Below are 27,168 nucleotides of genomic sequence, written 5' to 3'. Positions count from 1 at the left end.
CATCCTATTATATAGTGCATTTTTAAAGGAGATGATAACTATTTTAACCCAGCTAGAGGTCTTATATTACTTCTTCAGAATTGCTCTTCATACTCATGTACCCAAGGTTTACGTTTTCTGAAAACACCTCTGCCTTCCCTGACAACTTTAGTGCCATTTCCAGTGTTGTGTGAGAGACTTGTTTTTCACATTCAGGCCTCAGCCTCATAACATTCTTCTCCTTTCCAGGCAAGTTAGCTGCACTGTAGGTATGCCCCTTTCACCAAGCATCCATTGCACATGTTGGAGCCTCTGAGGGCAGAGAGCAAAACTTTACTTGGCAGAGGCAGACAGAAAGTGGGAGAATACCAAAAAAAAAAAAAAAAAAAAAAAAGCCAAGGAGGGCAAAGGCATGAGCATAAGCAAGAGAATATTTTGGGGTTTTGGTTTCGGTAGTTTTTCTTTAAACAAACAGCACCCCAAATTCTGCAGTCAATGCCATCTGAGGGGAAGAGGCAGGAAGATTAATGGCTGTGATGTGGGGCTCTGAAAATAGGAGAGCAAAGCAAAACAGGAGGTGGGAAGGGTTATCCAGTGAAAACACAGAAACACCAGATCTTCTGCAGAAGACAGCTTACAGTACCTTTTCAGACAAGCCAATAACTGGAAAACTTTAATAACAAGTCTCTGTGTGTATATATATGTATTTTTTATAATGGTCTAGAATATAAAGATTTGAATGTAACAGCTGCTGCTTGTGTTTCTTTTGAAACAGGTGGTTGTTAAGTGATGTAAAAGTCACAGTTACGCCATTGTGGCTTTGTACGATATGCACCAGCAGAGTGAAAAATAGGGAGCAAGCAGAACTCTTCGGCTCAGTAATATTTATCCTTTGACAAGCAGAGCAAAGCATTTTGCTATGGACTGATACAGCAGAAAAAAAAAGTTCAGAGGAGAGGACGAGGATAATTGGAGATGTGGTATGGTTTCCATAGAAAGAAAGGCTGTTCTTGGTTGAGAAAACAGATGGCTGAGGAGGGTTATGAGAGACCCATGAAATCCCAAGCTAGGTGATGTTTCACCATTTCCCAGAGTACAAGAACTGGCGGGGAGGAAGGCAGCCAGTTGCAAGCTTTAAAGGTTTAAATCTAGCAAAAGGAAGTATTTTTCCACATAATGTGTAATTAAATTGTCACAGGATACCAGGAAAACCAAAGGTAAAAATAGGTTCAAAGAGAACCTGAGCACATTCACAGGAGATAATAGGTCTAGGAAGAGCTACTGAACTGAGGTCATATCTGGCTTCGGAAATCCCTGTGCTGAACTGGGAAGGTCTACTGGGAAAAGTATCACTTCATACACACCCTATTCCTTTATATGTTTCCTAAGTATCTGCTAGGAGTCCCTGGCTGTGAAAAGCTGTTAGACTGGTACTGTTGGTTAGAAAGATCTATGCTTTAGGCTGATGGCACAAAGGAAATCTTTCGGACCAGCCTGTGCTAGTTTTCTTAAGATTGCTTTAATTTGGCCACCAAACCAACAAACGTGTGCCCACACAGGCACATGCTTGCAAGTCATCAGTACCCCATATTCCCTTTCTCCCTTTCCAAGGTGCCAGATCAAAGCAAATCCCTTCATCAGCCTGATTCTTCTCCATGCTTTTGGCTCCTCATCCTAATCTTCCTTCACTCTCTGTGTGTCCTATCTGCTAATAGGCGTCTGCTTTAGATGGCCAATAGTATTTCAGTTAACACTTGGGCTTTTCAGTGCACCCCAAATCCCAAATGGGAACTCCCCAAAGTCTGCCTGCCAAGGTGATGCACAGTTGCAGGCAGTGCATTTTGTAACTTTGAAGAGCATACTCTTGCTGGCTTCAGTATGGGCTAGTACCACCAAAACCAGACTATGCTCAGCAAATAAAATGAATGACCTACTTTTTATTTATTTTTTTTCCTTTGTTTTATCTATATAATAGTATCCTACAGCTCATTTGACAGATTCCTGGCAGTGGACGGTGTAACTTTTCTGCCTGAAAAACAATTTGGCAGTAGAATATAGCATCAGTTTAGAATGATAATAAAAAAATACTCCTAAGGAAATATATGTGGAATGAAATGGAAATGCAGGAAGGTACCCACTATCTGCCTGCCTCCAGCATGCCCATATAAACTGCCTAATAGATGGTAATTTTAGTCTCTGACATAACTTCCTCACCCACTTCCAGTATGTTTCATCTTACAAAATACCATTTGTGTCCCACGTGTCTTTTTTGTTTGCTGTTAGAACTCCACACCATTGGAGAGCTGCTGAAGCTAATGCCTGAGTTTTCACTATTTCTATACACACAAAACATTTACAGATCTACCTAAAAAACCCCAAAGTTTTCATGAATTGTCACATCATTATGGTAAATAGGTAAAACCAGAGACTTGCCTCTTCCTCTGTTTCAGGCTTGGCTCTTTTGAATTCAGTTGTGCCTTGAAGGCACAAGGTGTAATAATTACAACTTCAGAGAAGTACAGCAGATATCTGGCCTAAGGTGCAGAAAGCCATGAAACCTCAGACTGGATAAACCAGTATGGAGAACAGCAGGATGAGGTATGTTTTGAACATCAACAACAGGGTCACTTGTTAGCATTCAACTCTCTGCTTCTTAATGTAATGATTTTGGGAAAAAAAATGTTTACATTTCTATTCAGAGAACATCTTTCTTACAAAAAGAAAAAAAAAAGAACAAGAGAGAGAAAGAAGAGAGAAAAAAAAGAAAAAAGAAAAAAAAAGGAAAAAAAAAAGGAAAATAGTTTCCAAACCAATCGAGGCATGGCAAGTCTCAGTAACACTTATATCAAATTCAGCCTGCCTGATTTTATCTACTGCCTCTAATATTTCTTGTGGGTTTGTCCAGCAAGATTGCAGAGCTGTCAGCAGAACAAAACAAACTGCAGAAAGAGTTAGCAAATACATCATTGACATGCATGTCTTCTAATGGAGGGCTCTTCAGCCATACATCATCAAGGACTTGCGTCAAACAGAAGTATAGACTCTCCATACTACCCAACTACAGAACCTCATGGGTTTTGTTCTGTCCTTCCCCCTCTCCCATTCACACAAATCTTTTTTTCATCGCTGAAGGGTCTTAACAGGGAAACGCTAATCCTCTATTGTGGTTCATGTTACCAAAATCCTTTAGAGTTTCTCGGTGGAATGCCTTCCACTGTGCAAAATATACAGAGGCAGAAATGCTGCAGACAAAAATGAGTTAATTTCAGGCCCAGCTCAGTGGGTATATGCAGGTAAGACTCTAAAACCTGAGTGTTGTCAGAAAAAAGTCACCAAACCCCAAAAAAACTAACTGAAAAAGGAAAAGGACTTATTTTTTAATGAGATAAGAGGTTTTTTTTTTTATATTTGTCTGCCACTTCTTCAAACCATTTCACTTTATAGTCTTTTCTGACTACGATCTTGCTTTGTTTATCACCAAAACTGAAAAACAAAACAGGTGTCATTCCTCATTGGGAGAGGTCCAGCATGAAAGGGCTTTAACTACAAATGTTAGGCAAAGGAGTTCCGCAACAGGAGCTATGGGCACCTTCATTGGCCCAAGAGAAACCAAAGAAGGGGTAAGAGATACACACATAAATAAGCATGTGGCCTTAATTTTCTACAGCAGTATTCTTAGTTCACAGACTACCATCATTTCAGTATTCATAAATCCTCTTAATGTCAAACTGATTATAATTAGCAGTTGACAGTTAGAATAGGGAGCAATGGGCAAGACACTCTTTGGGGTGGGGATGCAATAGGAGGAGATCTTGGGGCACACAAGGCGCAGTGCAACGGAGAGCAAAAGCCATCACAGAGCTATGGGACTGAGGGCTTAAAAGATCTGCCCTTTAATCAGTAAGGATGTGCGTTAATTGGCCTGGCACAATAAATGGCTTGTTCTTTTCTGGTTCAGTAGAACGGGTTGACTTACAACAATTCAATTATGTTCCGTAAGTGAGGATGGAAGGTGGTCTCTCGGGGTTAAGCTGGAGTCACAGGTAGAGAGAAATGATAGAGAAGTGGAAGTGCCCTGTGATAGCCCCAATAAGAGCCATAAGAAACACACTTTCAACCCCTGGAAGGGGTGGGTCATGCGAGGAAAGCGGAGGAAGTTTGTTAGTACCAGGTGGAAGATCAGGTGAAAGAGAAGAGAGTAATAGCAACAGGATCAATAGGTTACTGTTGACAATAATTGATAAAAGTAGTTCTTTCTGCAAGAAAGACTGGACACAGGTAATCTACAAATGCATGAAAATGCAGAGTTGGGCTTAGGAAATAGGTAGAAAAGGTAGAAAAGGAGAATTGAGACCAGGCGGCATAAAGAACTGGGAAGAAGATGAGTAGCAGTGATGGGTCCAGCTGTAATATGGTCAGGTAGCGCTAGGCACATTTTTCCCTTGAGCAGTGCAAGAGGAGGAGCAGGAGAATTTGGGCTCATTTGTCTTGGCAGGAAGCCCAGGTGATAGAGTGAAGGGCTAATGAAAGGTCCGAGTCGAGATCAGAAAGAGAGCGAGCTGTGCTCTGAGGATGCTCTGGTTTTGAGTCACTTAGATCAAGACACGGATGCAAAATCTTTTGCTTACTTGGTCCAAATACAGAAGCGGGAATATCTAAAAGGACATGAGGAGGTAAGGCTCCTGAGTGTGAGGATGACAGCCATAGGAGATGAGGGAAGGGGGGAGAAAAGGACAGGAAAGGACATTAAGTTAAGGAGAGAAGAGAAACAAATTTTGCATGGAAGGCTTTCTGTGCATTAAGCAGATGGCTTTGATGATTTTTAGCAACACTTAGTAGCTTAGACTGGCATAGAAAAATGATTAATTTACTGTATTTATCCTCTTTGCTGTGTCATTCTTCTTATTTTATATTTATTCAATATTTCTGAATGATAACATTTTTTTTTACATTAATTTGTCAAAGATAAAAATCAAAAGTGCTCTTCCAGGGTTCTGCAGATGTTATGGTATAAGGAGAATGCCCCATATTTACAATGTAACAGATAATCAATATATTGTGCTCTGCAGGGGATGGGGAAAAAAAAAAGAAAGAACATGAGTGCAAAATTGTGCTGATAAGCCCTTTGTGTCCTGAGTGCACTCATTTTCTGAGGATTAGGGGCTGTCCTTCATCAGTCAGCTCACTTCTGAAAGTGCATGATAGATTGCTGCTTGCCAGGCTGCTCAAAACAGCAGCAGCTTCAACTTTTATCAGCAAGGAATGCCCCGAACTGTCATGAGAAACGCAGAAATAACGGGCTTTGCAGGGCAGACCCTGGTGGGGAAACCTTACCTTTTGCTATGGAACACTAAAAACAGCAGAAGAAAGAGAACTTTGGAAGCAAGGTATTTACAAACAGACATTTCTTTACTTTTTTTTTTTCCCCCCCTCCTGCTTTTTGGGGGAGGGAGGATGGGGGTTGGGCTTTGAGGGGCTATTTCTTCCCTTTGTGCTTAGGCAGAAGGCAAATGGTCCTTCAGCATCTATTCTAATGCGCTCATTTATCTAGTGCTGGAAGAGTTGTGGGTAAATGGGGCTAAGGTCTAACGCATAAAGAAACGTCTGCCAGAAGGAGATGTTTTAGCGGGTTAATGAGGAACTTAGTAACAGCCTAACAAGGTCACTGAAACTTGCATTTATTTTTGCTGAAATCCCCTTAGCCTTCTAAACCCACTGAAAAATACTTTCTGCAGACTTACAAACAGAATTCGCTGAATTTGAAGTCGTATGGATAACACGTTATTTTAAATTCCTTTAGCAGATCTGTAAAAAACAAGTGTAGCAAATGCGTTTCTTCTCTACTTGATACTACTGTTGGCAGGCCAGAGGAGGGCAGAGGGCTCCGATACGGCCGTCAGCTCCGCTATGCTGCGCTCGGGGTTTCTCTGCAGAGGGTGCGAGGGGGCACCTTCCCCTCACCGCCCGGCAGCTTTCCTTGCACAGCGTCTCCAAAAGCTGCATCGTGTCCAAAGGACTCACTGGGTGCTGTCTGGGGCAGGAATTAGGCTTTGCAGATGTGGTAAGGGCCTCAGCAAGTTTATTTGCCTGTAGAGCGCCCTGCCCTTTCACACTGCCCTCCAAAAGGGCTGCCCTCTGGCAATCTGGCTTCCATAAGAAACCTACCTCTTGTTGACAACTGTCTAGTTGTTTTCCTTTTTTTTTTTTTTTTTTAATCGAAGAATAGTTGTTTCCTCCTCTTTTCAGCTGGGTGATCTAACAAGAGTTCATCCAGGAAACGAGTTGTTTTGCTATGCGTGCCGGAACCAGGGCTCTTAAAAATTAGTTGCGACATAATTATTTACTTCAGAAAAACAGTATGAACTTCTACTCACCACTTCTCCTCCTCTACTTGAACTCCTATGGACTGGAACTTACTGGTTGCTTTATTTTCACCTGATTTGGGGGTAGATTCTTCAGCACCGTCAACCTTAAAAAAACAACCAGCTAATTAGGATGTGTTTTAGTGGAGGTATCACCCCCTTATTTAGTATTTCCATGTATGCTAACTACAAAGTGTCCACACATATGGCTTGTACCGTAACTACCTTGATACAGCTTATTCATTGTGTGCCCATTTCTGACACAATTATGGAATATTAATCATTCTTGCTAGTCTTAAAGCAGCTGTGTTGAGACTCCACTAGGCCTACAAAATTCAGATGAAGTTTATCCAGTATTTTATGGAGGCTGGATACTCAGATTGGCCAGAGTCTTTGACAAGCCCTAATGCCACCTGCCTGCTGTGCTGCACCATTTGTTTGACTTTGCCAGCTAGTTTGCATGTGCATGTGTGTGATGTCAAAATTATGTGTTTGTTTAGTTTAAACATTAAGTATTCTGAATCAGGGCATTAGACAGGTAGGATTTAAAGAAAGCAGACGCAGCGCTTGGCTGGCATTATCTTGAAGTTAAAGTTTAGTCACAGATGCACCTTTAACTGACCGAAACCACAACATTCTGGGTCCAACCAGCGTGGCTGCGAATTCCCAATGCTAGATGTGGGATTGTTAATCTTCCCAAAAAAAAAAAAAGAAACCAGCACACAATGTCCTGTGAATTTACCCCGACCTCGGGCACAAGCTCCAGCTGTAGCCAGCACCAGGCACTGCAAATGCTCTGGGGTGCTACTAGGAAAGAAGTTAAGAAGTTGGTTGTTGGCAGAGCATTTAGCAGCCCTGTGCAGGAAAAGTGATTTCATGATTTCGAAGAACTGGGGATGGGAGTTATAGAGCACCCCTACCTGGTACTGAGGTATCTGGGGAGATAATTACACCCTAAATCCAGAAGTTATGCAAGTCCAGTTAGGGGGAAATCCTGTAACTGGCAGAGAAAAATAACCTTTTTCATGGAAGCATTTTTTTTGTTGTTGTTGACCAGATTACTGCAAAGGCTTGCAGCGTCCCAACAGTGTCAGAGGAGTCAGAGGACGCATGAGAGGTCCATCACAACTGCACGTTAGGTATCACAACCGCATGTTAGGTGCATTTATTAGAGAAAGATGCAAACCCAAGAACATACCTCTGGCTAATGTGGCTTGCATTGCTCTACAGAGATGGGCCAAACTAGAAGTACAGCATCTACTTGGTCTAGTTCAGTCTGAGCTCAACTAGTTAGAGTCAGTGGAGGGAGACTGACTTCCTGCTACCAGTCTGAGCGCTGAGAAACTACCTACATCTTTTAAGGCTGCTGTTTCTAAGTCATTTCTGGCAGCCAGAGTAGGCTCCCGGTATTTCCACTCCCACACGAGCCCTTCAGCTGTTCCAGCACAACTGCTTGTGCAACCACGCTGCAAACTGGACTGCAGAACAGACTGGCAAATAATTTTGCTTGTTCATGAAGCACCACTGATGGTGCCTCCGCTTCAAACAAACGCATCCTTAGACACCTCCTGGTTTGTAGCCGCCCCTAACCTGGCAGCTCTTTGCATGTGATGCCCAGTGATGCTGATTATACTGATCATCTGTACATTTCAAAATTTTACAGGAATATTTTCGAAAGCTTGACCAACATTTTGGGCTTTGCTTTTCTCAGATCTAAGGAGACAAGCCCTTTGTGGTAATTATTGCCCTTCCACGAAGAAGTATGAGATTACTAAAGTCACAGCTTCTCCAGAAGCTGCCTCCTGGGATGGCCTACTTCTGCACACCACCTCTCATCAGGCTGATGTGGAGATTTCAGAGTAAATTCTTAGCCTTTGCTAATCAGATAAGCCTGTCCAGGCACATGGGAGGTTGTAAACACAACCATCTGCAAGAAAAAATCCTGTTTTTTCATGAAGGCTGATTTTGTGAAGGCTGATAAGATGCAGATTGCCAGGCTGTTTGCTTAGGATTCATCTCCCATCAAAACCCGCGTTGATTCTCAGTTGATTGCAAGTTCACGTACTTTGTTGCAGAACCAAATCCTGCAGGTAGATAGCCTCCCTCCTATACACATTCTTTTAGAGGGGGTATGGGAAAGATTAAATAAGATTACAGATTAAGTTGATCTACTTCATTTGCTCCTCTCCTTTTTGGAAATAGGAGTGAACCCTGGCTGGGTTCGTTTTCTTGTTTCACTCCACTAGAGGTAACAAAATGCAATTTTCTTTAACAAGGGCAAATCAGAAGGAACTTATCCCGGCTCTCGAGGCTGAGAGAGGAACAAAGGCGCCTCATTCAAGTGGCTACCAGTCATTATGAAATGCATGAATAAGCAGTGACAATTAATTCAGTGAGACCGGACGAAAATATTTTTCGGGTGATAGTGTAATGTAAATCATTGTTTTACACATTCCCTTTCAATGATTTAATTCATGCTTTTCTGACCCCTGCTGTGTTATGATTCATAGATTAGTGCTCATGTGTGTAATTTAACAAAGCTGAATAATAAGCTGTAAGGAGACTTAAACAAATCCTTTTTCTTTCCTGATGTGTATATGATAAATTAGTTAAACACCATCAGTACCATGCAGAACTATTGGCCTACTGCAGCTTCTACACAGATACCTGTCAAGAAAAGTGAAAAATACATGGAACTAAACAGTGAAAGAAGTGAAGAAATCCAAAGCAATGGCAAATTACAATCCATTCATAATGTACAAATTACACTACAATCCAAATCCTGTACTGTACCTGTATTCCAATAGATAAACATCTGTTTTTCTTGAAGTGGTCCTTCTTTCTGTCTTCTACAGCAACTGTGGCAATGGTGGTGGTGGTGGTGACAGTGGCAGTATTGTTTCCTACGTGTTGACTGGCTGGGCCATGGATCTGTGCATTGGCAGCTTCAATAGCAGCTGTTAGTGCCTTCATACTGTCCAGGCTCTCTGTGGAGTTGCTAAGTCCCGACTGACTGATGATATCTCCCCTTTGCCCATGCCCGTCCATATATGCGTCCTGGGCAGACTCTGTGCTGCTCTGGGCTGTGATGGAAATAAATGGTTTGGTGGTAGTTCTTGGTGGAACTGGAGGTGGTGTCTTCTTATAGGTGGTGATGCAGGATGACACTGGAAAAAAACATATGAGAGTTCTTGATTTAGTTATTTGGCAGAGAAAATGAAGGCAAAAATGATCCCAGAACATCCCTGAGCAGGGGCAGGGCCAAAGAGTTGAGTTGGCCAAAGCTGGCCAAAGAGTTTGAGCTGGTCAAAGAGCCCCAGGCAGCTCCAGTGACAGCGATGGGTTCCTACCTTGCTCGTTACAGCCCTGTGCTCCTCCAGCTGTGACTGCCAGAATTGCCAGTGTAAGGAAAGAAAAGAGTGATTTGCCAACTTTCTCCTTAGTCTTTTTAGAATTGTTTTCTCCAGCATATTTATTACTAATTTTTTAAGTCCACGTGTGGACAAGTCATTCCTCCAGAGTGTTCATTCTGGTCATACTTTGTAAACAGGATTCACAGGGATCAGCCTCCAACCAAATATCCTAGCTACCCTGTTTTTCATGCAATTTTAATGAAATCATGTTTGTGTCTCTCTATCCAGCTCTTCTGTTTATCAAGTTTAAGTAGAATTTCAAATTACATTTCTTTGATCAAAGAGAGATTCCAAGACCATCCTGGGTCAAAATTTGCTAACAATAGTTATATTTAAACTTATGTTTTTCTCCATATGAAGTGTCTAACTTATTGCACAGACTTTGCAAACACTCTGAAATATGTTGTAAGTTGTGGAAGCCATTTTTCAAAGAGAACGTTTTACCACTCATATTCTCTTTCTAAATATAACCTGTCAGTTCTGGGGAAAAAAAATCTGCCTCATTTTACACACAAGGAGTTTCAAACCCAGATACCCAGCCTGTCCATTAGTGGGACTACTTAAAAGAAAGCCTAAGTGTAAATGCTTGCAACAACACAGTCTTTAACCATTTATAAGGACTCATCTTTTCATGGGAATCATAGAATCATAGAATGCTTAAGGTTGGAAGGGACCTCTAGAACTTGCAGTTTTTTGTATTTTGAAGGACCCATTCCCTTTTTAAGTGTTTCTATATGGATTTAGAAGCTCAGCTTGAAGTTCCCAGATGAGACTATTGCCCTATGCATGCAGAATTACATGCAGAAAGCATCGCATGGAGATAAAACCATCTTTTAAGGGCTAGTCGGCGGCTGTACATCTCTGACATCCTGGAATGCTTTCAAATGAGGAAAGAAAGTCCATAGAGTACAAAAATACAATCATGAAATGCTTCATTTTTTTTAAGGAAAATAAATGCAGGCATTAACCTGTACAAAGTTCAGACACAAACATGTTAACATAATTCTTATTAACAGTAATCATATGGCAAGAAATGATTCATCAGATCATTTTAATTGGCAGATGTCTGTACCACCCACATGAAAGGTAGCTCCACTACAGCTGTTCTGCTGTTTGCAGTGTACGTGCTTGTTGAGCCAGAAGCCTTTATGGTATTAATTTGACTAACTCAGATCCATATGCCTCATATCTCCCAATAGCTGCAGGAATTGTTACAGTGTAAAAGGTGTTTCCAGGGCATGAAATCACAGGGCTTTTTTTTTTTTTTAAGGACTCTAGTCTAAGTTTCTGATAACATGTCTGAACCCATGTAAAACATGTTAAATGCTAATGGAGAAAAAATATTTCACTAAGGCAGTGAAGATTTTGAATGTATGATTCACTTCTGAAGACTCAAACAGAAACCAAAGTATCTTTGAGAGAAGAGATGGGTAGAAATGAGCTTGTCAGATTTGAACTCTTGGGAAATCAAAAGTCCATAGGGCCTAAAGTGTTTTTTTAAAGTGCTTATAACAAGCAAAATACCTGCAGCAATGTGAAGCGCATACAGGCTCCTGTGTTTGTGTTGTGCTTTGGGAAGCCTGTTAAGAACTTGTCTAGCAGAGGTGTGCAATGAACTTTGCTGCGCAGGGATGTACACACTGTCCCATTTCAGACATGCTAGGCAAGATCACTGTGAAGCTTGGAGGTAACAGGGGGACACTATCAGTACAGAGTGGTCTGATGAAGACGCCTTTCATTCTGAAGGTAAACGCGGCCAGTATGGAGGCGAAGCCACCTGGCAAAGAAGGATGTTTGCGCTCAGCTAATTAAATCTCAAGTTATTCCGCGGAGAGTGGGGGAGAATCGACAAGTCGTCATAGGGCGAGAGCGTAAAGAGAGACGGCAAACACTGTTTTAGCAAGTCAAAACAAACCCTCCGCTTCCCGGAGTCGCGCAGCGCGCACGGTGCGGCTCCGGAGGAGCGGCGCGTGCGACACGTAAAGGCAGCCTGGGCACCTCAGTGCTGGAAGCGATGTCGACTCCGCTGCGCAGACCACAGCACTGTGCGGCTCCAGCCCCGGTTGCAGAGCTGGCCAAGCCCTCCAAGAGCCTACGTGAATCCACGCAGCCCGCTCAGTGCATCCCTTCTTCCCCAGCGCTTGCGAGAACCAGGCAACTCGTGACACAGCAGCTGGAAGGCACCACGTTGCTGTCTTGGCCAGGCCAAGAGCAGCGTCCCCCTCCAACGGGAATATATCTCGTCCTGTTTTCCTGTGCCCAGGAGGTGGACTCCAGTGGAGAAGATCACACCAGGCTCATGGGATGCACAGGGAACTTCAAGGCTTTTTGCACTTGAAACCTAATTCGCATCAGGAAGAGAATGCAAAGGACTATAAATCCCCTAGCAAATACCTTCCTGGACGTGGCTCAAGGAGCAAAGTTCTGTATTGAACCTGATACGGCTGGAAAGTCAAGTCATCGTAGGCTGATTTTTCACTAAATTTGTTTAGACATGGAGTTACCTCAAAATAACTTTTTTTTCCTTTTTTTTTTTTAATGATTAGTGGTTGTGTCCATGGGCCCTCAGTTTGTTCTGACACAGAATAGATTTTCATATTATTTCACAGAGCACAAGCGCTGCTAAGGCCTATGCAAGACTGAATCCAGAAACCTAGTTAAATCATGTGAAAGAATCCTCTGACTCCTGACGGGCCTTGTACCAGGTCCATCATTCCCATCTGGATCAATCCACTAAGCAAAGCTCCCCTGCTCAGTTTGATCTTTATCCTATTTCTGCGGCCTGCCTTTGGGTTACAGTTTAATCCCAAATACCTAGTGAGAAAGCACTTTCTCTGGATTAAAAGTAGAAAAGTCACGGTGTTTGTCCTCCCAGCTAGTATTTCCAAACAACTAGCTCATGGGACAGGAATTTGGAACAGGGAGTGTCAACCACCCAGTTCAGAAGGAAGTCTAATGATAAAAAAAAAATCCCAGATTGCATAATAATAAAAGCTTGAATTTGAATGTTTCATTGTGAGAGCACTTCAGCTGTTTAAACATGTTCACTAGGGAGATGAGCCCTCAGGAGCAAACAGCAGCACGCAAACATGGATTTCTAGCTCAGTGAATGGGGGCTCAGGAGTACCTCAAGGCAGATTAATATTCGCGAGGAGATCAAATTCAGGCACTTTGAATACTGCAAGTGATGAGATGTGTAAGCAGTTCCTTGCACTCTCTAATTAGACAGGCTTGTAGAAAACTGGTTAACCAGCAGAAGAATAAATGGAAGTGCAAATTTAAAATTAATTAAAATAATAGCCTTTCCTTGAATAAAAAGACTTCTGGCACATTTTGCAAGGGGCAGCAAAAGGCACCATGCACCTAGACAATTAGGTGAAATGAATTTCTTAGCCCTGCAGGATGGACATTGGTCTTCTGATTTCCTACCTGTAGGACAGGTGTGTTACTCCTAGCTGCTACACGGGTGAGCTGCCTGTGATCTCACACATACTCAACACCCAGACACATGAAGGCCCATCCTAGCAGGCCTGGGCCTCGCGACTGTATTGCCCCATGCTCCTCACGCAGGGCGACTGATGGCATCGCTTGATTTCAGAGTTTGGCTTGAACGGAGATGGTTTTCTCTTTGCCATGCATTTATTTCCTTGCTTTCTGGAGGTTTGAGAAGAGTGCATGGAAATGGGTGATAGAGCCCATGTATTTTTACACATGAGAATACTGGTATGAGTGAGTATGCATTTTCTTAATAGAAAAGCTGTTTCCAGATAGCAGATGGCTTATGAGGACGGGGAGATTAACTATTAAAAATAAAATGAAATAAAGATTTTCATAAGAAGTTCTAAACTGCCAAAGAGAATAACCAGAGTGATTTATAGATGTTGTTGCTATCCCGTATGAGAGTTACTGAACTCTCTGTACCATGCCATCATGCATTCTGCCTATACCATCCTTTTTCTGTATCCCTACCCCTGTATAATGATCTATTTTAGCTGACAAAAGTCTAAGCTACACTGAATTTGGAAAGAGGCATAACTCATGACTGAAACTCTGCTGAAATCTTTACATATTACCTAAACTGTCTTCACAATCCATAGCAGCACCCCAGCTTATAGAGTTAATATCCCATGTACTCGGAGGTTTAAAAGCTGGTGACCTTCTTGTAAGTGTGAACATGTGTGTTTGCAGGGTGGGTACAGGTGCTCCCAGCCTTGTGAACAGTTACACTGGGTAACTCCTGAAACCTGAGAGACGGATGGGACTAAATATGGCTTGTCCCGTGTCTCAAATGAGATTAATATTGAGTAAAAAAAAAGTGCATATGCAGAATCAATAGATGGCAGAGCTCAGAGGGTGGTGATCAGCGGTGCAGAGTCTAGTTGGAGGCCTGTAGCTAGCGGGGTCCCCCAGGGGGCCAGTCCTTGGTCCAGTCCTGTTCAATTTATTCATCAATGGCCTGGATGAAGGCACAGAGTGCTCCCTCAGCAAGTTTGCTGATGATACAAAATTGGGAGGAGTAGCTGATACCCTAGAGGGCTGCGCTGCCATTCAGAGGGACCTGGACAGACTGGACAACTGGGCGGTGAAAAATCTCATGCAATTCAACAAGGCCAAGTGCAAGGTTCTGCACCTGGGGAGGAATAACCCCAGACACCAGTACAGGCTGGGGACTGACCTTCTGAAGGGCAACTCTGCAGAGAGGGACCTGGCCATCATGGTGGATGACAAGTTGACCACGAGGCAGCAGTGTGCCCTCATGGCCAAGAAGGCCAATGGGATCCTGGGGTGCATTAAGAGGAGCATCTCCAGCAGGTTGAGGGAGGTGATCCTGCCCCTCTACTCAGCCCTGGTGAGGCCACATCTGGAGTATTGTGTCTAGTTCTGGGCCCCACAGTACAAGAGGGACGTGGAGCTGCTGGAGAGAGTCCAGCTCAGGGCTACAAGGATGATCAGGGGCCTGGAACATCTGCCCTATGAGGAGAGGCTGAGGGAGCTGGGCCTGTTCAGCCTGGAGAAGAGAAGGCTGAGAGGGCACCTGATCAGTGTCTATAAGTACCTCAAGGGAGGCAGTGAGGAGGATGGTGCTGGCCTCTTTTCAGTGGTGGCCACCGACAGAACTAGAGGAAATGGCCACAAACTGAAGCACCAGAAGTTCCACATGAACTTAAGGAAAAATTTCTTAACAGTGAGGGTGACAGAGCACTGGCACAGGCTGCCCAGAGAGGTTGTGGAGTCTCCCTTCTCTGGAGATCTTCAAAACCCGCTTGGACACAATCCTGTGCCACGTGCTCTAGGTGACCCTGCGTGTGCAGGGGGGTTGGACTAGGTGACCCCTAGAGGTCCCTTCCAACCTTAAGCATTCTATGATTCTGTGATTCTATGAACTATTTCTCTAGCAGATTTTTTTTTTTATTGACTGCTGTTGGCATCTGCTAATGCCATTCAGGAGTGCCACTGCTATCCCCTGGGGATTCAGGTTTCCTGAAAGTTGAATCAGTGCACAGAGAACAGGTGAGAGTCAAAAGTATCTGATAAGTGCAGTTTATCATGAGGAGATAACTACAGATTATGGGTGCGTAGATAAAATGCAGTGCCCATATCTTCTTAGGATATCCACTTTGCTCTGTGTATTGCTACAGCTGAACTCTCTCTACATAAAGCTGCCAGTATGTTAACAGTGGAAAAATAACCTAATTCAGCTTGTTAGGCCAGAAAGCAGAGACTTCCATCAGCACCTGAAGTTCAAGAAAACTTTCCATATAAACTGAAAGTCATTGCTCAAAGTAGATCTCAGCTAGGAGAGTTCAGGATACTTTATTACTAGAAACTGTTGTCTTCAGTGACATCAAGCGACCAGAACTTGGCTTTATTTTTTCAGAAGGCAGGAATAAAATAGGTTGCAAGCTCTAGATTTCTTTTCAGTTAATGTGCAGGAGCACGCCTGCCTTTGTACATCAGAGATTTGCTTCTGCTTCTTGATAGCTAGTGATGGTCTCAGCGAGCTCAAGCTGTGCATACAGAGCTCATGCTTACAGACGGGAGCTACGGACATTCAGTCCTAGTCACTTTCTCATGTGACATGATGTTCGTGTTTGAGTTATCTACCATCTCTTTTAATCTGTACAGCATTTTTTTTTTAATGAGAAAAATCAGGGAAACACTGCTTGATCTATAGGATTAACTAAGTCCAGTGAACTGTTCCAGTGTTTTCTGCACTGAAATACTTCACCAATTCCTTCATCTTTCCTACTTTCAAGGGTATTCATGGAAAAGAAGAAACATTAGAATTTTAGATTGAAAAAGGACACAAAATATTTTAAGCTTCAGAAGTTACATGTCATAAAATCATAATGGAAAGAGATTTGGAAGTTTTCTCAATTTATTTTACAAAAAGCATTTATGTGAAACAGAGGGAACTATATGACATATGGTAGTTCATCCCACTTAGACAAAGATGTGAAACAGTAAATAAATACAATAATGTGCAGCCTGACAAAATCAGACTCTTTTCTCATATATTTTCCAAGAAGCTACTTCGCTAGCACTTCGATATAGCATTTTGTTGTGTGTTACTGCACTGCACTGAAATTTCAGAATTTGCTTCTCTTTCCCTCTGGCAATACCTTTAATAAACCAAAATAGGCAATCTTTTTAATAGGGACATATGCTATCTAAATACAAACACATAGATGTAAGCAGCTATTTTAGTGCAAAACAAGTACAAGAACCAAGACACAGATTTTCAAAAACAATGGAGGACTGAACTTTCTGCAACAACCTAGCCACCTTACCTGGGATCATGTATTTAAAAAATTTCAAAATTAAACATGCTCGGAACTACTAATGACTTGTTTTCTTCAGCTACTGAGAAACTATTGAACGTTAAGACTTGAGGTGCAGGTGCACAGTTCTTACATGCTAAATACTTGAAAACCTGGCTCATTTTTACATGACTGAACTGGTGCTGGGCTTTTGGAAAACTGACCTGAAATGTGAACACACAATTTTCAGAATATATCAGTTGCTCTTTCAACACAGGTACACTGTGAGCCTGCCAAAGTGGAGCCTACGCTTGCCATTCTGCTTGGTATATTACTGTAGGTGCTATTTCTCAAAACTGTCATGTAATATTTCTAATTATTGCTTCTGGACATACTCACATATTTTTGTACACATTTTTTCCCATGTAATATGTAATATCTGCACAGCCAATACATAGGGGACTTTAGTCCTATTGAACCTGCAGTTTCCAGAGCCGGTGTGAAGTCAGATCCAAGCCCATATGTCACCACTAATGCTCTCCTAAAACAAGTACAGCACATTGTGCCCTCCTTCCCAGTTCACTGTCCTGCCTCATCCCCTGCTGTCAATCGCTCTTCCTCAAACTGTGGCAATGATGCAGAATGATAGCAAAACAAACTTATCAGTCAGTTTCTGGGGGAGTTTGCTTGATCAGATGTCATGGCCTCCATGGAGAAATTGCAAAGCAAAATGGTACAGCTTTTGTCATGCAACAAATGACACTAGATAATAATTAGGATTGTCCCTCTGGTGTCCACATCGGCTGAACTTACCTGTGAACTTCGAGGAGACTTAAGCAAGCAAATTATCTCCTGGTAATGTGATCACACAGCACTTAAGCTGGCTAGGTATTAACATACTTGGACATTGCGGTTTTCAACATTACTGCAAGGATTTGCTCTTTAAATGCTTCACTGCAATTAACTTTCCAAGACAACATTCACCTGGAATAATGGCACTTCCAAGTGTGATTCCTTGTGGAGAAGGATGACAGTAAAATTAATCCTCTTCTCCTCAAAGTAGAATCACACCTTCTTCAGTTGCCACTGATGTTAGCAAGAGAAGGAGCTTCTGTTGTTTACTCCCAGTAGTTCTTCGAATACTTAAAATTGAATGTAAAGTAAGCAGATCATTGCATACACCATCATCAAGCCGTTCTTGTGAAATCTGATTAGGAGGTATCAAAATTGGTGTATAATCCAAATAGTTTAAGTTGGTGCAAACCCATTCCTGATGTGGACACATTTAGATGTAGATATGACTAACATTGTGTTTCTTCAAACTTCAGTGAAAATACAGCAGGAGTAAGATTGATTAGTTCATGGAGTTTATCCCAACAAACCGTATCAGTTCATTGATTTTTAACTGAACTCCTTTTATGCCACAGTAAGTAAACAAGTTGTACATTGAGATCAATTGCCACTAAAAACTACATGGGCATAACTTAACCTGATGACAGTTCGTGGAGTTTTAGAGCTCCCTCTAAATTACTGAGTCAAAAAGAGTTCTGTGGGTTGCTCTCTTTGGGTGCGTTTGTGCCTGTGTGGCCTAGTTACTTTTGTACATGGGCCTTCGGGCAGGGAAGGTGCACTGCTACTAATGAACTTCTCAAAGTTGGCCTGCACTGGGGAAACTCTGCGCTAGGAGACAAGTCTGTGCACACAGGACAGCTCTATTCATCCAGCCATTAGGGGATCAGTGTATACAGCAATTGCGGAAATGTAGGTACACCAGTTCTGCATGCTATTCACCCCTAAGGCAGTTCAGTAGCTTTTAAGCAATCAAGAAAGTCGTTACTTTGACACAGACTACTTGAAAGTATTTAATATAACCTATATAAGACAGAATTTACTATTTGCACTAGCAATCAGTGTTATTAAGCAAACTGCCTCACAATGTTCCTTCCTATGCAAGTCAGTTTGTCTCCTGATACAGCAAAGGGCTTAAATCTCTTTAATCTCACATCTTAAAAGTAAAGTATATACTTAGGTTTTTTACTCAGTGCCTGACAACAGCAAGCCTTTAGTGCACTCACACCGTCTCTGAAGTCTACCTTTAAATTTGATTTGAGATTTTTATGTTATACTGCTTGATATGTAAAATTATATTAAATAGTTTGGCTAAGACTTAAAAGTTATTTGGATGACAGCAGTGATGAAGGGCTGATATGTTTTAATTAGATATATATTGGAAAGAAACTGTACAAATGCCAAAGACAAGAAAATAAAAGCCAAGACAAACTATAAGAAGAGTGGGATTGGTAAAAGCAATATGAACAACTTTGTAGCAACTATAAATTGACATGAAACACCACTAATTGTTTTATACCATTTTAGTACCTGTTTCTCTGGAGCCCACTATAACTCAAAAGAACTATGCAGGTATAACAACAATATATTGCAGGTATAACAACAATAATTCCCATAGGGAATTACAAATAAACATAAAATATAGAAAAATGACATTCAGAAGGGGAAGTATCATATGGATACTGAGCAATAACATCTGTTCAACCAGGGGAAGTGCTGACTTGCTGTTATATAGTCAGTACTACATTTTTCAGCACTTATCATTGTTGGGGTGTCTGTTCCAAGTAGGAATGCCTAAAACAAGCAAGTTACATTTGCACATTTTCTACCAAAAAAAAAAAAAAAAAAACCCACCACCAAGACCCAAAGTGCTGCTTGCAGCAGGAAGAAGGAAGAGGAGGGGGGAAAGTACAACTAAAAGCAATCTGCAGGCTGAAAAGTAACTTGTCACTCGAGACAGAGAATTATGACCCAGCTCAAAACCACTTCTTCCCTGTGGTCCTCACGATGTTATCAGGTGACCTGCTACAAGTAGAGTTTCTATCCTCAGTCCCCTGGCCAGGGCAGATCCTCTAGCGCTGATGGGGAACCCAACCCATGAGCAGCAAATGCAGATGTGAAGCTTGCACAAGAAAATCTACTTGTCTTTGGCCGAATCTCAGAAAAAGTAGCAAACTGGCTCAAGACCAAGGGCACTAACATTTTTTTTCAAATCTGGAAAAATAGAATTCTTTAGTGAACAAGGCCTGTGAATAATGAGTATGAAATACTTGTTCTGTACTGAGAGGCACAAAAAGCTAAACCCAAGCTCTATTTCTATTTTCTTTCGACACTCTTTTATCCTACCTTATTCACTCTTAGTAAAAAAATAATGAAGTTTTGTAATAGCAGGAATTTTAAAACTTGCCAAGATGATCCTGATACCCCGATGGCTGAATTCATGTCATCTCATCCCAGTGGCCAGAATTGGAGCTTTATCTTAAATAGTTTCCAGATTGACAACGCTGCATTGCCACAGTAAAGAACCAGTCTGAGTACACCTCCCTTTTACAGGCACACACAGGATTTATCTTGTAATCACAGTTTCCTTTAGCCAGGGATTTAGAGTTAGTGTGCATGGTCTCAGGTTGGGGCAAGCATTCCTTTCCTCTAAACCATAAATTGCAAAATAATTTTAGTATTCCTTCAACTTATATAATTGTGAAAATCTAAAAATGCATTTGAGTTGTCTTAGTTAGAAGGTAAACCCAGACCGTCTATTTAATACGTAAAGAGAGAAAACAGACAGACCCAAATGAAATTTGACATTTTGAAATATTTAGACCTCTTAGACCTCTTAAACTTAGCATCTTTAGACTAAGAAGTGCTTTTGAAGATTGCAAAGCCAATCCAGAATCTTTGTGAATGCTATCCAAGGAACTCCTAAAAATCCCTACAACCTCATATGCACATAGCAAATCCTCCATACCTCAAACTGCTTGAGATGCAAGAAAGGGTGTGAATTCAGGCTGCCCAGAGAGGTTGTGGAGTCTCCTTCTCTGGAGATCTTCAAAACCCGCTTGGACGCAGTCCTGTGCCACGTGCTCTAGGTGACCCTGTGTGTGCAGGGGGGTTGGACTAGATGATCTCTAGAGGTCCCTTCCAACCTTAAGCATTCTATGATTCTATGATTCTATGAATCAAATTTTTAATGAATGCCTCCATTTTTCTCTCCCTGCCATTTTCTGCCCCAGTCTGAAATTTTTTCTTCCTTAATCAAGCTTTTAATAAGCACCATTTGTTGCACCCACTTAATAGTCCTACAGTCTTTTTGTTTCTTTTGGAATAAAAATCTCAATCTCAGACTTCTTTGCTTGCTGTGATTCAGAAGATAACCCAAATCCGTGGCTAAAGATGCTCACAAAGAAAAGGAAGGAATTTCTAATTCAGGTCGGAATGCTCTTCTGCAAATTGGTCAGTCAGCACCACCTTCCCCCTCTCAAAATAAAACAAAACAAAAAACAAACAAAAAAACAAACCAAAAACCCTAATATAAAAAGCTGTTAATATGCTACAAAAACAAGGATGCTCAGCAGAAAAACCTGGTTGTATTCAGGCTATTTTGTTTGGCTTTACCCACGTTGCTTTACTTGGAAACTTTTATATGACCTCAGCTTCTATTTGCATGGATATTTTAAGGCTGGCTATCTTAATGCAAACAATTTTATCTACATGGTTATCATTGCTGAGAATTTGTGTTTATTCATTATTTGTTATTCTCAAATTACAGATTCAGACCAATATCACTGCCAAATGCCAGTCATCTGGTATAAAAAGCAAATAATTAAAGTGGACAGATGATGGATAGCCCACAGACCAGTGTGTGTTTTTCATAAACAGTCTGTTAACAAATGATAGATGTATATGTAAAAATGAGGCTTGTTCACAAACAACTTGGGAAATGGGAAAAAATATGAATTTGAGATTTGTATCAGCCACAGTGTGTAAATCAGTCAGCTCTTATTACCAGCAATATTAATATCATTTACTTTTATCTTAAGGGATCTAAGAGGATAATACAGGCTGTGCATAGTGGTATCACCCCCAGCAAAGCGGCACCCAGCTGAGGAATGGTTTAAGGCTACTTGGATATTTTCCAGAAGAGATATTATTCTAGAATAATGATGCATTTGGGGAGTGGTTTAAACTGAAACCCCAAGCCCTCACTTTCATTCAGGATTGAATCCAGATGAGAAGCTATTCTGGAACAGCTGCAGTTCTTTTGGAGAGTTTTTTTTTGAGTCTTTGCTTTCCTCAGAGTCTATCGAAGTGCTAGGCAGGTCTGATTCTCTTTAGCTTTTAAAGACTAATGAGGCCAGCTATTCAAGCTGCTTTGACTGAAATACTGGTGTCAAAAGCATTAAAGAAATGTGTGCATGAATTTACAGCTGTCTAAAATTTCTCTGGACACAGATTTTCTACCTGCAGAATGATTTAAAAAAAGCATGATCTATTATATTTTTCATTTCAAAAACAGCTTATTAAAACTGCAGTGTCATTCCTTTGTGTATAAAATTGCTGTTTAACCTACTCATAAAATAAAAAAGTTTTTTTTTTCTGAATGTTCTCCTGAATTTAGCACTTTGGACTGTGGGTGAGTCATATTTTCCTTGTTATCTTGTTCACTTGACTTTTCCATATCTGTCTTGAACGTACTATGTGTTAACAGCCAAGTAGGCCACCACAGCAGCTTTCTTTGAGACTGGGAGCCCGCTGATTTGACCTGCTTATCAAACGAAAAGTGTCAAAGTGTCATCTCAACAGGACAAAATTGTTTTATATTTTTCCTCCCTATTTTCCTCTTGTGAGCAATTTATTTTGCTCAACCCCACAGAGCCAAGTAAAAAGTCATTTTTTTACTAGAGGATTTTTATTTCTTTTTGCTTCTGTTTTACTATTTACATTTAAGGGGACAACATTTAAGAAAATGTTTCCTTGCAAAGCTGATAAGGCACATGCATAATGTTCTCTATAAGTCTCTGTGGAACCTCCTTCCATCTGTCTATTGTTACAGACATCAGCAGTGGTATATTGTCTCTTAAAACAGAAAATTAATGCCTATATTTATAATGATAAAACAAAACGTGTCAAATGGTCATGCCGGAAATTGGCAGACGATCCATTCAAACCTCACAACATTCACACAAAAGAATGGACACAAAGCCTTTAAGCACAGTAGGGTCCTTCAAGAAGGAAGCTATTATTAACTATAAGTCAGTGTTACAATCAAAGAGCTTTCAGTTTTAGAAGCGCTCTAAGCTGCTCTGAAATGTTCTCCAGATTTAAGAGCTTCGTCTTCCTCAAGCCCACTGGTACAAGTTATAAGTAAGACCACCTAGATCATTGTATTCGTTTCACGAAAGAGAACTGAGCCAGCTATTTTCTCCTTGTCATAAATTAGATGCTGTCAAAAGAAAATCTAGGTTTAAAGAAAAAAAAAAAAAAGAAAGAAAATCTAGGCTTAAGAAACTACTGTTCACATTCTTCAGACTGCTGCACACCACTCACTGATCTTAGCTGAGAACTGAGCTTCCAGAGAACTCCACAGACGACCATGTGTGAAAGCCATCCTATTGGCAATTTTAACATCAGTTGCATCATTAGCACATGTTCCTGTCTGCACAATGCTTTTTTGGACTTTGCCAGATGAGGCAGAGGGTAGATGAATCGTTACTGTGTGCATGCAATTTTCTAACAAAAAACAATGTGAGCTTTATTATTTTTGGAAATGCATTAGGAAAATCTTACTCTATGTTGTATAATGTGCATTAGTTTAACAGGTAGACGAGGCATGGGAAGTATATGTGGAGTAACAAAGACCACACGCACAATAAATAGCTGTGTGCTTGTCTGAACATACATGGCCACAAAAACAGTCTCCCTCCAAAGCTATGTCTGTTTTGAATGTCCCTTTGAGTTTTGCTTTTGTTCCATTTTTATGCAAAGACAGCAACAAATTTCAAGGTATGCTTTTCTCCTCAGCTTCAGTTTGTGTTTTGGGCTTCTAACAGCATGGTCCTTTTTGGTAGCCTTCTCAGCATCCTACGCATATGACACTGGAGAAGACTATTTGCCTACACGCAGTCATGTCCCAAAGTAAGTCCTAAAGTATCTCATAACACTAATCATTTTGAAAAAAAAAAGAACCACAGAACACCCCAAAAGCGTGAAAAACATAAAAAATTTAATAAAACAGACCTCAAAAATGAAATATTACAGCAAGAGAACAGAAGGTTTTCACGGACTCTGCCAGTGTTCAGGTGAGGGTGAGGCTGTCCAGGTAGTCCTTTCCTACAGGTAAATAGTTTATTTTTACACCACAGATTGGAGTGAATGGATCTGTTCCCCAGCATGAGCTGTTTTGAATCCGAATACAAGTTAGTTCTCTGCAAATTCCTTACAGCACAGAATGACCTATGAAGAGATGTTCAGAAGTCTTGTTTTCTTTTTTGGTGATGATAGTTTTCTTCCTCTTTAAGGTAAATGTGCATGTGTGTACATATATTTTTCTGAAGGTGTTACTGAGACAAGAGAGGGAATTATACTTAATAGCATCAGATGTCCTATGGCTTTGTATCGAAGACACAAAACCTGCACCCTGGTTGCTCACACAGCCTGCCTGCTGTGGGCTAAAAAGATTCTGCTTACAAGAAAAATAATACACATTCACTGCTCGTTCTAGTGCCAACCCTATAATTACTGCATTCCCAACTATCTTCCACGTCCCCCTTGAGCTGTGAATTACAAGCTTTCAGCATACTGGATACTACTACAGTGGCATGATTGGATTACCATTTCCACAGGTTGCCAAAAGAGAAGAATAGCTCTCCTAAGCTTGAATAGATTCGTTTACTTGAAGAGAATTTGCTTTACCTTTCAGGCTAGTCGTCTGCGTCTGACACAGGGTAAAAGAACAGAAATTCTTTGGAGGTTAGTTCCCTTCAGAAAATAAAATTAAAACCCTACTTCTTATATCCCAGCAGGTGAGCGCAGGGAGATTTGAGGGTTTTATGTGGCTGCTCAGAAAAGAGGTGTCGTTCACAGAATGCAGATACAGACCTGTTTTCTGTTGCGGACTGACTGCATTAGTCACTAAGGAGGTTAAAGCACAATGGAAAGTAGCCAGTTTGTATTAGTTTTAGTGCTTGATGTCGGAGAGGAGAAAAACACATTCCTGTCATTTTGGCTATGCTATTGAACAGAATATAAATATTATAAATATTATATTAGGCATTTACAGGTGAAAGAGTTAATTTGCACAGAGTAAATTTGGAATTCAGAAAAACACAGCAGGTTTGAACTTGAACTAGTGTTTGAGGATATTTGTTATTTGGGGAGTCATGCTAGGTTCATACTATTTTTTTTTTCTAATGTAGTATGAAAATGAATTACCTGTGAATGTTAAGAAATATTAAGAGCCACATCCCAGTATTCCTGTAACAGTCAGTCCAGTGACACAAAGCAGCCATAACCCCAGTTTAACTGGCAGTGGGTGTCAGATTTGCATCTCTCTCATGCTGCCAGAACTGCACACAAAGCAGACGCTGCACTGAGGTGAATCCACTCTACTGTATATTTAAGTACATAGATAATAGATCATATTCAACATGCATGGCTGTGTTATGTGGAATCTGATATGCCATATGTAGCAATGCAAGTTGGAAGCAGCCTCTGTGGCTTATGGATTTCAGTTGCGTACCATCGATGGAAACCTGGTTTTGCTCAACGACATCCAAATCCTTGCCCGACAAAATGGTATAAAGCAGACAGCCCCAGACGCTGCCTTCCCAATAGTCTTCGTCTTGCAGAAGGTTTTCAGTGGATGCAAAGAATGAGAGCAGAGAGAAGTCCATACACACTCATGAGTCTTTCCTTTCCCTTTCCCATCACCTTTCCTGGTGTATGGCTTGTTTGTAAATGAAATCCCTAACCACACATTTGTGGCCATCTTTGCACCCTTATCGCTTATGGTTTAGCTCTCCAGTTTAGCATTTTCTTATTTCAATATGGTCTCCAGACCATCTGCAAACCACTTACAGGGTCTGGCAACCCACAGGGTTTTGGAAACACTTTCTAATAATACTCCTCTGTAGTTATTACATTAAAAGCTGGTTAAAAATGCAAATCTGAATAACTTTGGAGATGTTCAAGAGGAACCACAGATTTCTTCTTGACATGCGTCATCATGTAGAAAAAGAACATTCAGTGAAACACAAGGGTATTTATTATTCAAAAGATTTTACTCCCTTACAGTTTGAATCAATCTGGGAAAAGCACAGCGTTATTAAATTAATGATGGTTTGCAAATTACATCCAGAAAGAGTCACTGCCTTTCTTTACTATTAGTTAGTCTGCATTTCTCCATGTAGGCCCTGCAAACAGAATTGCTATTCCCTTATTTCCCTCTCACTTGTGCACGCACCTTCCTCCTGACTTGGTCCTGACTGTTCTTGAACAGTTTCCTGTATGTAGTCAAACACAGATATGTGGCTGCAGGGAAAAAAAAAAAGGCACCAAAACTCCTTTACTTTTGAGTGGAGTGGCTCTCCATAGGCCAAACATTCACTCTTCTCCAAACTCTCCACTACCTCCCCATTCCTGTTTAACAGTCCATCCTTCCTTCCTGGTACCTCCTCCTGATGCTCACTGCTTTGCACAACTGCACATGATTATGGGTGAATTGTTCTTTCTTGACAGGGATAACCTCGGGATAACCTATTTCCATTGGGTAGTACCATGTACCACGCAGTAATACCTTGGGCCTCTTGTGCATGGGCTCTTTTGCTTCCTGTAGTGGTGAACTAGGTTCACTCCCTTCATTCAGAAGTATAAACACGATGTAACTGCCTGTTCACTGCCCAGTGTCTGCACAAAATGCCAGGAATTTCCTGGTGTGGCATGTTCGCCTTCTTGTCGTACCATATTTCTGAAAAGCCCTGCTAGGACCATGATTCCCACATGCTGGATGGAGTTAGCAACCTGGCTGATTTCAGCTCATTGCTGTGAAAAGAAGTATGAAGCAAGTACAAAAAATCCTAAGAATACTCCTGGAAAATATTTCTAGAAAATAGAAGGGGAAAGAAATCTGGAAAAAAAAAAAAAAAGTATATAAGCCTAGAAAACACAGGCTGCCTGGACTGATCCCACCCCTCTTAAGACAGTTATATTTGGAAGAGAAGAACTTCCCTCTGGCAGTATCTCCCTCTTCCCCCGTACTAGAGAGTAGGCTCAGAAGACTAATTTTGGATGGCTAATTAGGCAAGAGGAATCCCAATGCTAAGTGACTCCAGTTCATTGCTGCACAAAGTTGTCCCTATTTGTGTTTGGTCTCTTTTGTACATTTCTGCACAGCATTGACATGAAAATCCAGAAACAAAGACCTACTATTCTAGCTGCAAAGTTTATCCATCTCAGATACAGTGCTTGTAAATGAGCAAAAGACTCAACTTTGCTGTTTGTACAGCACTGTGGAATTGAAATCAGCAGTCTGTAAACAACTCTTTCTAAGACCAGCAAGAACAAACATTCCTCTATTTCCTTTCTGATTCTCACTGAATTAACAACAGATATTGACCTTATGGAATTACTGCAGTGCATTGTGAATTATGTATGAACGCAGGCGAGTCCTACCAGGCTAGCTGCAGCATCCATAGCCAGAGCGCTCGCAGTATCCTCAGAGACACTGTTAAGGTGATCCAACTCACCAAAACCAAACTATTTGTTTTTCAATTACAAAAAAAAAATAATAATAATAAAAAATCATGT

The 27,168-nt window shown here is 41.2% G+C and overlaps 1 protein-coding gene across 2 annotated transcripts in view; it reads right to left on the bottom strand.

The window, feature by feature from the left end:
• DLGAP1 (DLG associated protein 1) overlaps positions 1–27,168 on the bottom strand; it is a 368,869-nt gene that overhangs the window by 15,123 nt on the left and 326,578 nt on the right. For both annotated transcript variants that reach the window (XM_088524110.1, XM_088524111.1), the window contains 2 exons: positions 9,135–9,508; positions 6,354–6,448 (listed from right to left, as the gene is read on the bottom strand). In XM_088524110.1, coding sequence (XP_088380236.1) covers positions 6,354–6,448; positions 9,135–9,508 — 469 coding nt within the window. The remainder of the gene's footprint in view (positions 1–6,353; positions 6,449–9,134; positions 9,509–27,168) is intronic.

The sequence above is a fragment of the Tinamus guttatus genome, unplaced genomic scaffold, assembly GCF_059628265.1.
Source record: "Tinamus guttatus ecotype Peru unplaced genomic scaffold, ASM5962826v1 Tinamus_guttatus_pri_ptg000203l, whole genome shotgun sequence".
NCBI classification, from domain to species: Eukaryota; Metazoa; Chordata; class Aves; order Tinamiformes; family Tinamidae; genus Tinamus; species Tinamus guttatus.
The sequence above is the reverse complement of the archived record's forward strand: the minus strand, read 5'-3'. Positions and strand labels throughout refer to the sequence as shown.